Source organism: Archocentrus centrarchus, chromosome 14 (assembly GCF_007364275.1).
Source record: "Archocentrus centrarchus isolate MPI-CPG fArcCen1 chromosome 14, fArcCen1, whole genome shotgun sequence".
Classification (NCBI taxonomy): Eukaryota; Metazoa; Chordata; class Actinopteri; order Cichliformes; family Cichlidae; genus Archocentrus; species Archocentrus centrarchus.
In genome coordinates, this window is record NC_044359.1 from 28638588 (window position 1) to 28653120 (window position 14533).

Genomic DNA, 14533 nt, shown 5'->3' on the forward strand with positions numbered 1-14533 from the left:
TTCCTGGTCTCAACCCTAGATAGTCACCTTTTGCGGGTTTTAATAAATTTGGCCAGATTTCTAGAAATGAGGGCTGCTCCATCCTAAGTGGGATGGATGCCTAAGACCAGGTTTTCTGCAGAAAGTTTCCCTATTATCTATAAAGCGCACATAATTTTTTTGGACACCACTCACACAGCCAGCATTTTAAAGAGAACAGCTAAACATGTCACTCCTGGCCTGATTGGGTAGTGGCCCCAATTCAACATTAACTTTACTGACCTCTGATTGATGTAACCAGGTGTCATTAATGCTGATGTGAATTATTATTTTTTTTAAAAATAAATAAATTTATCCTTAGCTAGCAGTTCAAGATCTCCTGCACTGCCCCCTTGAAGACAATCAACAAAGGCTGCTGGCATTTCTAGCTTCCTAGCTTCCCTCTAGTAAGGGGTTTGGTTAGGCATTTAGGGGTTAGGATTAGGTGTTTAAGGTTAGCATCTTATATTGGACTACAAGACTACTCACTTTATCATTACTTAATTGTTTTGGGCAACACTACTCAGCCTGAATCCTGGTTATGGCATGCATCCAGTAAAGGCCCCCAGGACAGGCCCCCTCATACTACCCAAGTCTACCTTGGAATATGAGTGAGAGACATAAAACTGAAGCCATACAAGCTCGGACCTTACCCAGATTAACAAGGTCTGCATTAGGTGCTGAGGAACCAGGGCATACTGACGAACCAGGGCATACTGACCATAAGTGGGCTACTGGAACAGGGTTACGGCATAAGAGGATATGAGATGAGAATATGGAACTATTGAAATGCTACCACACATATAAACCCTCAGTACAACATGGACGCTCCTGTCAAGGATCATAGTGGCTAAGATCAACAGGCACATGGCTCAATACATCAGCGGGGCCTAGAAAGGAATTGACAGATATACCAGAGGAGCAAAACAACTGCTAATGGTAGATAGAACAGTCACTCGAGACTGTAAGACCAGACTGACCAACCTGTTTACTGTCAGGATTGATTACAAGAAACCCTATGACTCAGTGAAAGAAAGCCACCTTCAAAGTAAAATAGGAAGTAACCCAAAAGCCAAAATACAAAACACATGGACAAAACCCACACTAGAGACAGTGAAACGGGCAGTAACCAAAAAAAAAAAGATGGAAAGGAAAAGACAAAATCACGTACTAGAAGTATTACAAACAAAAAAAAAAAAAATGCAAATCTGAATCCCTACTAGAATAACCACAAAGCTTGAGTCAGTAATATCCTAAGACTGAGGTCATCGTAAAAAAAAAAACAGTGTCAAACTGAAGCCAAAAACTCAATCAAGAAAAGAATCCAAAACTAAAACATAACCATATCTGTGGATCATAACAGAAATTCAGTTCAGTTCTTGCATTCTGTCTGCCCTCAGCATGTGATTAAAAAAAAAAAAAAATCCTCTCATATCATCCCAATGGCTGTGTCAAGCAAATATGTCAAATCTGTTAGCTCACATGGTGGTTTATTGCACATGAGATACTTCCAACAAGTAGCAAAAAAATGACAGAATAGAAATAACCACCAAGTAAAATTTCATATCAGGAGATAATGGTGTTTTTAAAGGTTCACATCCTCAACCATTCCCCTTGCTGCATGTACAGACATCTTTAAAGTATCTCGTATGTGGGACTTATTCTGTTTAAAAGCGATTTATATCCCTGTAACTTTAGCAGTTGTTTAACAGTTGTTACACAACAGCCTGCTGTTTTTCTTTTAGAAGAGCTTGACTCAAGATTAGATGTCACAACAATATGGATATTTCTGCAGTGTTCTGCAGAGCAAATCTATTGCTCAGACAAATACATGTAGAAAAGACAAAGACACTCCCTTTAAGAACAAGCTGTAATTACATCTACAGCTGCTACAGAAACTACACATTTTTCGGGGATAGTAATTTGAAACTTGTACTGTGAGCACTGTTTTCTCACCACGGTTTGTGCACTTGATTGGTCACTTGATCAGGCACAGTAAATAGTGGTGTAGAGCTTACACAGGAGACAGGTAATGGCTATAAAGGCAATGCTGCTGGGCTCCCCTGAAGCATGGCACTGTGCTACTCTTATTGTTAATTTTTAGGTGGCACAGTTCAATGACTATTAACGCAATCAAGTCATACCAGTTGCACTGCTATTTTGACACCATTTTTAGACACACGTAAGAGCAAACAGTTTCCCTTTGTCATTTTATCAGCAGAGAACTACAGCTTCTGTGACTTTATTTTTTCCCCAATATTTTCCATAACCTGTGTGTGAATAAAAGTCAAGCTTTACTGATGCTGCCGTGAGTGCAAAGACATGTGAATCTCCAAATGGAAAAATTTAATGCCTCCTTACGTTAATCAGTAACAGCGAAGATTTTGTGACTGTGACTAGACCACCATATACTCTGTTACACATGCACGTTACCAGAAAACATGTAGAAATTGCTTAATAGGTGTTTATTTACTTTTAAATGGTTCTGTAGTCCTATTAAAATTCTGTGATGTTTTTGCATGTATGGCAGCTTTTTGTTAAAGGCCTGTAAAGGACATTTCAAAAGGTAATTCCTTTGGATTATTTCAATTTATGCTTACATACCCATATATGCACATCAGTATATATTCATGGGGCAGAGAGACATGAATCATGAATAATTTAATGTTTACATTGCATCAGATGTATCTAATATAGACAAAATTGCAATTTTCCAAGTTCCGCTGACACTGTCTAATATCATCAGCTTGTGCTTTCATCAGCATGAAAGGAGAGAGAACACATGCAACAGTTGAAGCCCTGAGCAAAAGAAATCAGCAAATATATGGAACATTGTGTAAAGCTGAAAAGTTACTGAGGAGGGGGGAAAGTAACTTATTTTTTATGTCAACCCTAGTCTCCATCTGGGTAAGAATGACCTACTGACCTTCTATGATGGTGATGACCTGACTGCCAACATCCTGGGCCAATACAGTGGCACACGACCACATTTCAAGCTCTACACATCCATGGCTGACGTCACTATTCAGTTTCAGTCAGATCCTGCCACTAACATCTACGGGTATAACAATGGCTTTGTGGTTCACTTTTTTGGTAAGATCATAGTTTTGATTCATTCATTTTTTTTTTAACCTATGATTATATGCCTTGATTATAGCAATCCCTTGCTTGCTCATAGGATTACATATATTGCACACTTTTACTGTAAAATTACCACAGACAATGTTACTCATATCTGGAACCTAGCGTGTCATCATTTAGGGAACAAAAAAAGTCTATTTGTTCCCCTGCGTCTTTGTTCCCCTCTCTTGCTGTGCCTCTGTCTATCTGTCTTCTGGCTTATCCCAGGTGCACAGGATTAAATAACAACAAGCACAAAACATAATAATAGTGTTCATTTCAACATCAGCTGGTTTTACCTAACTCTTTGTGTTCCTGGCCATGTATGCTGCAGTTAGGGAGGCACAGATTGACTGGTGCTACACCACATGCTGTGCTCCTCCCAGGAAACATCACAAGCCTCTATTTACATTTTCTGCTCAAACACAAAGAAAAAAAAAAAAATCTGCAGTCATATTTATTCCCCGTCTAGGGGGTTGCATATTAATGCTTGTTTTTTCCTTGAGGATCCTCATTATTCCTTTTAGATCTAGATCTGCTATAAAGAATAACATTTTTGTTTGTTATACAAGAAAATGGAATATTATCAGAATATTTATGTATCCTCAGAACCACATTGTGCTCACATTTTTGTAAATCCTTATTTATCATCCCGTCTCTGCTCTCCCCCTACCTGCGCTGTACAACACCAATGGCGCCGATGCCAACAGAGGTGCCAAGGAATGACACCTGCTCAGAGCTGCCAGAGATCACCAATGGCTGGAAGAGCACGTCCCACCCTGATCTCATACACGGCACTGTGGTCACCTACCAGTGCTACCCAGGATACACACTAGTTGGCTCTGAGATCCTCATGTGCCAGTGGGATCTCACTTGGAGCGGTGATGTGCCAAGATGTGAGGAAGGTGAGACGAAGCACATAAGACTTTGTAGTTTTCTTTATTTGTCCACTCAGGGAGACTGAGTATGAATAAGCCATCATTGCTTGAACTCTCAGACCTTTTGGCTTGAATAATGTGGTAAGATGACTATATTATGCAATTAAGCTCTAAGTACATTGTGAGTCTGATATAACTGTATTATGCAAATGCCTACTTTGAATAGTTTTTCAAAGATCTGTTCAGCTTTATATTACATTTGCTTTGCTCCACAACATTGGAATGCATTGTCATATAACAACCAGTTAATGGTATAACATTAAAGGCACATATCAGTGCAAAAGATTTTTGGATCAAATCTTTGCACTTGGCATCACACCCTTGCACAACAGACTCAATGTAATGAGCATATCTGTAATGACCCCGTTGATTTCATCAGCAAGTGTTAACAGTTATCCAAGAAAAGAAAAAATCATAAACAATATCATAAATGAATATTTGTCTTTGTTAATTATGCTTTTTGTCACTCATGTGCCACCACCAGTGGCAGTAATAACTAATTATCGTCACTTGTTTTTGTGATGCACCAGTGATGACATGCCAGGACCCTGGAAATGTGGAGCACAGTCGTAAAATGATCACAGGCAGTCGCTTTGCTGTTGGATCGACTGTACAGTTCATCTGTAACAAAGGCTACATCCTGTCAGGCTCCAGCCTTCTCACCTGCTACAACCGTGATTCGGCCGTGCCCAAGTGGAGTGAGAGGCTGCCCAAGTGTGTCCGTAAGTTCCATAAGTCAGCAACGCACATATTCACAGACACAAATGCAATTATCCACATCCACACTGTCAGTAAAAGCCAAAAATCCCACTGTCACTTTTTCTAGTGTAAAAAAAAAAAAAGATGCATGAAAATAATTTTGCAATCAAAGATATCTTACTGCTCCTCAGCTGAAAAGTACGAGCCGTGCAGGAACCCGGGTGCAGCTTCCACCAGCATGCAGAGCTCTGAAAAGGCTTTCTACCAAGCAGGAGAGATGCTGACTTTCTCTTGTCACCCTGGCTATGAACTGCATGGTGAGGCCACCATATACTGCATTCCTGGACATCCTTCACAGTGGAATAGCACTCCTCCTGCCTGCAGAGGTAAACAAGCTCTTTAGTATAGATAAAATATACACAAAGTACAGTTGAATGTAATAATGTACTGTGATTCACGCTGCATAAATATGGTCTACATACTCATTAAACTCCAATTATATCTTGGTAGCGTCCTCGACACATTATGTAAATGAACGCAGGCTAGATGGTAAGTTATATTTCAATACATTGCAGTATTGAGTATTGCAGATATTTATCCTTTGACAGTCATTTATAGAAGTAATACATATTTTGCCCTTTTTTTCCTTCAAGTTGTTAATACAGAGTATGGCACGCAAGGAACCAACATTGCCCTTGCAGTATTTATTCCAACTGCAGTCATCTTGGTGATTGTCCTTGGGATTTATGTCTACTTTGCAAAGTAAGTAATAACTTGAAATTATAAGTATTTCATTTGTAATGAAGACTTCTCGTGATGTTTCCTGTTTCTCTAACTCTTTAACTCTTTACTCAGACTCCAGGGGAAGTCTATCAGAATGCCAACGGCCTCACCACCATATGACAACATGACAGATGAGTCAGCCTTCGACAACCCCATATATGAGAGTGGAGTAAGTACAGATGTCATGAGCATGCAAGACGTGGATTCACAGAACACCAGTGTGCTGTCCTGATCCTTTCCCATATGGCAGCCATCCCACCGTCATCTCACGTTTCAACAGCAGAGGGCACCCTCAAACCTCATCTTGTCACCATGTCACTCATCACTGAGAGCTTGTGGTCTCAGCTATGAGACAAGAACACTTTCCTTCATTTCACTGTGATGTCAAATGTCATTTGCATTCTGGATTTCCATTCTTCATCCACTCCAAGAAGTGAGAGTGTTGTGTTATATCTACTTTGTTCTTGTTGTTATACATATACCAAGTTATATACAACTTCTCTCTAAAAGATGTGGTGCTGTCTAAGGTTGAGATAGGGGCAACAAAACACAAGATCCCCCCCCCAAAAAAAAAAAAAACTAATAGAAAAAAATATTCCTATATACTTCCCACAGAGGCAGAGTGCTGTAGAGAGATGAAGTGAACATTAACAGTCTGTGAGACTGGATAGATGACGAATGACAATAACAGCAACCAATAAATAAATAAATACAAAGGAGGCCTTGAATTTTTAACAATTCATATGTTGTATCTGTACATTTTAAATATGGGTTTTAATATGATTTGGAAATCACTGCATTTTGTTTTGATTTACACTTTACACAGCACCCCAAATTCTTTTGGAAACTTAGTTGTACATGTGTGCTGTATGTTCCCATGCGTGTGTATAAAGGTACAGTTTGCTCTAAAGTCTATACAAATGAACTTGTGCTGTGATTTTGTCTAAAACTAGAATATATAATGTACTCTAACCTTTGCAATGAGAAGAACCTTTCATTAAAATGAATGGATATTGCTTATTGTTACCAACTGACTCATAACTCAAACCGCACATCCATAGGCTGTTGTGATGATAGTAACTCTATGACTCTATGACTATTCTCTTTTTTTCAGCACTGGCAGACTCATTCTAGATACTAAATCCTGTCATTATGTCCATATTGGCTGTACTGCAGAACAACTATGAGGTGAGGTCTCCTTCTGATGCTGAGATCACATCTTCCCCCAGCAGCCTGACCCTTCAACTATCTATTTTTAACTTTATCTCAGTCCTAGCACTTATTCACGTTTTGTCTGAAACTACATTTTTGTATTTACAGATTAAGTATAAAGAGCCACTGGTTGGTGAGACTTTTGAAAGACATTGTGGGGACGCTCATGAAATATGTAACATATTGAAAATGAAATGCTAAATCATGTCTATACTTAAATAACGGAGGACTGATAGGCTACTTAAAAAAAAAATCACCTTGAAGACACTTTGTCTATCACTGCATTTCAATGAAGTTCACAATGTTGTGCTGTTATTGAACAACAATTTTATGTGTGGGTATAACATCTATGTATGTCATATGCAGAGTTCTCAGACTTTTTCAGTATTGTCTTTTCCAGCACCCCACTGTGTTTATAAATGACATTTGTTTACTTACTATAATCAGAAGAAAAGATAAAATGACTGAAGATGACCGTAAACATTTTATTTTATTTTTTGGAAACACTTTCGCAGTGGTATTTGAAAATAAATTGTAATGGCAGTCCATAGCTACCCGCAACAACTCATAGGTTATTTTTTTTCATAATCGTGCATTGGAGCCTGTATTTTCTTATGTCGGTTTGAATAAAATATCCAGGACTGATCACCAACACTTCAAAATAAATCACAGAACAACTCATTTTCTGCACTGCTCATTTTGAATATGTTGAATCAGAAAGATAAAGACTTCTGTTGGAAAAGAGATTTGTTGTATTGTAAGGAGGAGCGTATAGGTTTTGTATTTAAAAAGCTCATTTGCACTTCACAAACTGTACCATCCTCAATCATTTACATTCTTTTTTTTTTTTTTTTTAAGGTGATTGGTTGTGTGGTATTTTCAGGACAAATGAAAGAGGTTAAGATTTTTCCATTTAGAGCACTTAAAGCAAGAACTGCTTAAGCTTGTTTGGATCATCTCTTCACTGATGTTTTTTCTTTTCCCCCCTGTTTTGTGTATTACTGTAAATATGTCTTTCTCTCCCCGATCAAATCAGTTAATCTGTGGAACATCATGGTGATATTTTTCTAAAGTAAATTGTTGATGACTGTTGGTGATTGAATGTTTTTGAGTCCTTTTTATTGCCTCAAGTCAGTGGCACTTAGAGAGTGAAGGAAATTTGGCTTTGATTGTTGAGATCTGTTGGATACAAAGGTCTTGTCCACCCAACAGACTTGGAAAAATCTGCCATTAATACTCGCTTTACTTTGTATGAGTCTGCTATCTGTAAATAGACTGCCTGTCCAATATGAGTGCCTCACGACTATAACTCGAGAAATCATATGTGAAAATAACAGATACACGAAGGATTCAGTTTTACTTTCATTTTGTATTTGTAGGCCTGGCATTAGTAGCACTCCATACTGTCTTCATTTATTTCTATCATAGCGTTCGTCATGAAGAGAGTTAAGAAAAGACACTTGGATATTTTCCTATAAGCATATGTGTGGTCGCGACTGCATACAGCCTCAGAGGATTTCTCAGATACACGTTTTCCTATGGGAACCATTAGCTATGCATACCGCTGTTCTCATATCACTCTGTAAAGTCTGCCTTAAAGGATAATTAGAAACTAGTTAATTTATGTATGTTACAAAGTGCGGTTGCGCCACATCATTAGCATCCTAGGACAACAATCATCGTAATCTAGTGACAGTATACAGTAATCGGCTCACACCGTGATCCATGTCACTGACTCACTGTGTTACAAAACAACTGAAATCCTGTAGTGTGCAAAATAAATCCCTCTGTAACAGATGGTTGTTTACTTGGGGTCATGTTGTGGTGCATCTGCCTGTGTTCAATTTTGTAGATAGATCTCATCTCCTTTGTGCAAATCCTGTCTGTTCTAACAAATCTTTCTTTCAGCATCACAGCTGGTGTGACCACATGCAGGAAACTGCTTCTTCTTTAACTATCTATAATCCTCTGATAATAATAAATTAAACTGTTGCTTAAGTGTTGTCATTGACTCATTAATGACTGATCTCGTCTTTTAAATTGGTTTGGGGAAGAACAGTAACACAGTCCTTAGCTGAGACAGTAACAGGACAGACCTTTGTTAACATTATAAGTCACAAGTCAAACTGTTTGCTCTGTAAAGGGACAAATGGAAAATGTATATTGTATAGCCCCATTGATTAACATCTCAGGTACAGCAGGATGATATGGCCATATACTAGAAGCTGCAGCATAAACATTTATGCTGCTGTACGTGGCCAATTTCCTCAGTTGAGATTATCAATTATCTATGCAACTGAAGCATGTGTACTCTAGTGATATCAATGCAAAATAGTGCGTGAAATACTGCAGGCAGTGCCCGATAAAAATGTTCTTACATTTGTACGCCTCTAGATGGCAGCATGATAACAAGGAAGACATGCACATGAGGTACTCTCAAGCCTTTGTGAGGGTCATACTGTAGTTCTCATTATATTATATTAGTCAATTATAACACACAGTATATCTGTTTATCAGGCATTTGTATATATTAAAAAAACATCTCTGGCATGCGTGTGTTCCTCAAGCTCTCCCAGAGGAGAAACCACTGAAACTTTGGAAGTACATATACACTATATTTATTTTGCCAATTAGACTAATGGTGCTCAAACTGTGTGGCAGGTCCCACTAGTGGACCATGGACCATGTCCACGGGTGGGGCACAGATAACCAGAGGAAAAGCACAGAAAGTAACAAAGTGAAATGAATATGATTTATAAACTAAACAAAATAAAATAAAAATAGACAGTTTGCTGATGCCATGCTGCTGACCTTTGTTTCATTAAAGCTTAATGAATCTTTTTTTCTGTTGTTATGGGGTTGTGTCACCCATCAGCATTCAAACAGCTGATGAGGACTGATCACTTCGAGTAGTTTTGTGAGGACAGAGTACAACAGCAACAGCAGCAGGAAATTTGACAGATTTTAACAAACAGATCTGACCTGCCCTTATTCTGTAAATGGAGTTCATGTTGGGATTGGCCTCAGCACACCCATGGCCATGCATTGGTTAAGTGGAAGAAAACTGATGGATGGAGGACTGACGGACTGATGGACTTATGGATGGATTTTTTTGTCTCACTCAGATTTTCCATATAGCAGTTTACTTATTAAAGTGGTCCACTTTTCAGTGTTCTCATGCAACACATTTGTAAGAATTTTAATATACAGTTTTGGACAAAAACAATTAGGAAGGACCCACTTTCAGCAAGTAGTAAGTAAACAATAGTAATGAGTAAACAACAGTAATAAACATTCTATCAATTTCCAGCTAGCAGAGGCAGTATCTCAAGAGACAGTATTTATTTTCTGTATACTTTGATACAGTATACATGAAGGTCCCTGATAGTTGGGCCTTTTTGATAGACTAATTAAGCAAATGAAATTTCTAGCAAATAAAAAAGGGATTAATAATTGGCTTTACTGTATATATATTTGACCACTTGACACAGTAAAGACATTATAAACAGTATCTCTACTAGTGATAGTTAAATTTCTGTAATAACAGAATCCATTATATATATATATATCCAGCCAGAAGATTTTATAACCATGTAATGATTTTTGTTTTTGTGCTTATGTGTATAAAAACCTGTTGTTTGTTTTTTTCTGGGGTTTTTTTCCCTCCTTTTTTCTATTCTCAGTAAATCATTTGGAAGCAGTCACCCATGATTTCAGCTGAGCTTTCACTCTGATGCTGGGGACATGGAGCAGCTTGAGCCATTAAAATGTAAATTGCTTGTGCAGTCTGAGGAAGAGGGCCAGAATACGGATCTACTCATGCATTATGTTGTCTTTACTTTACACGTTAATCACTAACAGAACAACCAAATGTCTGCTGTCAGAGACAGAAGAAGAAGAAGAAGAAGAAGAAGAAGAGAAGAAGAAGAAGAAGAAGAAGAAGAAGAAGAAGAAGAGAAGAAGAAGAAGAAGAAGAAGAAGAAGAAGAAGAAGAAGAAGAAGAAGAAGAAGAAGAAGAAGAAGAAGAAGAAAGTCCCTAAGGAAAATTTGAATATACAGTGTAATAAATCATACATAGAAAACAGGGCATTGTTGTATTGTTGTGGTTATAACTCTTTGCATGTTTTTATTTTATATAAGGAGTGATAAAATGGTAAAGTTCTCTGAAATGAAAACAGCAGACTGTATATAATATGGATGTGGCCACCCCTCCATGGTTTTGGACTCTGCAGTTTGAAGTCTCAATGTCAGTATTTTGGCTGCATGGCGTTTATTTATTATTTTTTTATTGGAGCTACAAGCTGCCATATTCGGACATGTCTTGGTGGAGCGCTAAGTTATCAGCTAATGCTAGGATACTCTTTCAGGTAGCTGCACAGCAGCTCATGTTATTCATCAGACATTTCCATTAAAATGGCTAAAAAGATGCCAAAACCACCTGCATAGAGGAGAGATCCAGTTATATTAGAGAGGAGGCCTAGAGGACACTTTCAGCTACAGGTAACTTTAAGCCCTATTAGTATCCAAATGGAGGAGTCCAGAAAAAGAGGGGGAACTCAGCTCAACATTATAACATGGGAGTTTATGAGGAGTGATTTACTGTAGGAAGCAGCCTCGTGTGGTGACTAGAAGGAGGGAAAATTCAAGCTCCTGACTGGCACTGGCTGAATAAGCAACTGAAAAAACAAACAAGCAAGCAAAAAAAAAAAAAATCACATTTATGTTGTGCTGTCAGGAGTGCAGGCAAATTGAGTGTATACAGCACTCACTCTCACTGACCTGAGCACAGAATACATTCACTGTACAGAGGACTGCAGATGAAGACAGTGAAAGTGAAAGTAGAGACTGATGACCCAATACTAAAAGTGGTGGTAAAATGTGTTAGTGCTTTTGTCTACATTTATTTAACATCATTCAGCAGCATGACTGTCCTTTGTTTGGACTCACTTATGATCAAAGAGGGGTTATTTTCTATGTTTCCAGCAGGTGGCAATCTGCTACTGAGTCTGCTGTGAAAAGAAGGTCAGCATAATGAAGACCATCTCGCTGCTCCTCACTGCAATACATTCGCGGTGGGCTCTGGATGGTTCACAATTAAACTAAAATGCCCTGCCTACAATCCAACGGAGACCTGGGCATGGCAATTAACCCACTAATACTGCAGACCATTAGACCTCCCTCTCTGTGTCAGCAGTCCCAGCGCATACAGTACACTTACTACAGGACTGGGTATAAATGAAAAAAGATAGTTTAATGTAATGACCCGTTTAAGTGTCCAGGGTACGGTGTGCACTCATCTTAATTCAGTTGCACCCCAGTAAAGCACATATTTATTAGAAAAAGGATCCAGTTCTTTGTTAGTTATACAGTAGAACTGCATTTTAAGACAAATTAATTCCCATTTTAATTGCATGCATTCAAATTAAAATAACTGCAAAGGTCCAGATGCACAAGGACTAACAAAATGGAGGTGTACACTATGACAGATTAGTATTTCATTACTTTTATTTTAGGAAACACATCTCTATTGGCTATTGTGTTATATTTGAAGTTTAATCAGGTTTATTACAGCTTTGATGGCAGTCCCTGAGGCTTCTTTCCTCACTTGTTTTAGCTGAGATGGACAGGCAGCTCTCCCTATTAATCTGATGAATAACTCAGCAGTGGAGGAGAAATAGCAAATAAGAAGGGAAATACTACAAACTGTCTCATATTTAGTGCAGAGGAGAATCAAAGATTCTTCTCAAGTCTAAATTTTATTTAAATAAACATACGATGTATGGGCCACTGATTGTCCGCTATAGGATTCTTGTTTGGGCACCATGACCACAAACAGAAAGTCCTTGTCTCCCCCCCACCACCCCCCACCCCCAAAGACATTGTGTAGCCTTTGAATGGGTGTTATGAAAACAATATTGAGGGGAAGCACTTTGTTTATCAGCAACTATACTGCAATCTTTTTTCTTTCACTGAATGAACGCATGTGATTTGAGGCAAATGCAACCCCCCGATTTAAGTACAATTTTACTGCATTGACATTAAGTGTAGAAGGATGAAAACAAACACTTAAAGAGGTTTCCTCTTTCACTTTAGCCCGTCGGTGCCAGTTTTCATTTAAAAACTATCTTTAATCTGCTTCAGTACTGCATTTGTTACAGTCCCTGGGGACCAGTAGCTGATGAAGCAGGCAGCCATGTCATATCGCACAGACAGGGCTCACTGTTGTTATTACAAACTGCAGCCTCAGGAAGCCATTTTGCACAAAACAAAGGGTAAACCCCTGCAAGCCTCTGGTATTGCTTGATGTGGCAAGATGCCAAATCACACTCTCTAGCATATGCAGGGGGTCTGGGCTTCCCTGGTGCACTCAGATCACTGAGAGTCATGCAAACAAAGAACTGCTTGAAGTAGATACCATCTTCAACCTCTAGAGCCACAAATGGCAAAGATTTTTCCAAACAGAAAATTTAAATTGATGTAAAGTCAAAAGTGGAAATGTGCAGGAAAAACACTTTTTTTCTGAGATCATGTTGGTTTTTTGACTTTTTTTTAAAAATGGAATCGCTGAGTTGCCTCATGTATTTTTATACTTCTTATCACAGAGCACAATGATTACAACCAAGTAACAGGTTTTTATATGAACGTTGCCAATTCTTTAAGTAATTTAAACTTTTTTTCAAGTGTGATTCACTGGCACTCTGTAGAAAAGGGCGCTTTCTGTATGCTGATCATATGAAAACACGCATTTTCTGCTTTTTCAGTACAAGAATGCAGCTTTACATGCTGCTTATACAGTTCCTCTTCACCTCTTCCTATCACACACACACACACACACACACACACACACACACACACACACACACACACACACACACACACACACACACACACACACACACACACACACACACAAAATGGTATTTTAATAATTACTTATTTGAAAAAAGGGTTGTGAAGGTGTGACACTGGAATGAAATGCTGTAAAAGGGAGTAAAACTAAACAGAGTAGAGAAACAATCCTGGGGGCCTCCTTGGATACTAATCTTCTTGTAGATCCATATGGTGTACCCGAAGCATGAAGGTGACAAGGCAGAATTATGCACAAAAATTAATGTTGGAAGCAATAAGAAGATGCATGCGTGGTTGAATGGGTGGTTAGAAGACTGTGTAAAAGGGATAGATGATAATAACATCTAACATGGTGGGGGTAGGCTGAGAAGTTAAGACAACACAGAGTGGCTATTTTTTGGTAATGTGAGCTTTGTAGCTTCATAACCTTCAGGGGTACAAATGTGTCATGCTTTATAGAATCAAAACATGTTCAGAAACATTTTGTTATAATTAAGAGTTTTTAACGATACTGTGGTGTAAAGGTAAGTATGACATTTGATGTCATGAGGACTACAAACTGTTGACAGATGTACTCCGTCTTGCTATATTCAGGCAATGGTACATGCCTCCCAGTTTCAATAGGTGGCTATGTGCAGCTTTCCAAGCGTGAGCAGATAGCCTCAAAGTGTTAATGTGTAAGTGTATGTGTGTAAGGCAGAGAAATCACATCAATGTATTATCTGAGGTAGAGCACGATAGGACATGTCTTCCAGGATGCTGGGCAGGTTTGAGATTGAGGGGTCTGAACAGAGAAGGGACAAAAGCGAGCGAGCCAGAGGGCGGAGGCGAGTGGATGAGCCGGTGAGATGATAATGCAGCATGACACCTCTGAAATGAATCCCTGGTTACCATGGCAAAAAAAAAAAAAAAAA

General features: G+C 38.6%; 1 protein-coding gene across 3 annotated transcripts in view; it reads left to right on the top strand.

Annotated features, from left to right (window-relative positions):
* Positions 1 to 7867, top strand: part of LOC115791704 (seizure protein 6 homolog) — a 109098-nt gene extending 101231 nt beyond the window's left edge. Inside the window, exons 10-18 of one of the 3 annotated variants that reach the window (XM_030745914.1) lie at positions 2915 to 3111; positions 3849 to 4043; positions 4607 to 4798; positions 4967 to 5161; positions 5286 to 5324; positions 5429 to 5537; positions 5631 to 5727; positions 6673 to 6746; positions 6879 to 7867. In XM_030745914.1, coding sequence (XP_030601774.1) covers positions 2915 to 3111; positions 3849 to 4043; positions 4607 to 4798; positions 4967 to 5161; positions 5286 to 5324; positions 5429 to 5537; positions 5631 to 5727; positions 6673 to 6699 — 1051 coding nt within the window. In that variant the 3' untranslated portion in view covers positions 6700 to 6746; positions 6879 to 7867. Of the gene's footprint in view, positions 1 to 2914; positions 3112 to 3848; positions 4044 to 4606; positions 4799 to 4966; positions 5162 to 5285; positions 5325 to 5428; positions 5538 to 5630; positions 6171 to 6672 lie in introns of those variants that run through there. The other 2 variants (XM_030745913.1, XM_030745912.1) reach the window with 2 other exon arrangements.
* Positions 7868 to 14533: the final 6666 nt, after the last annotated feature.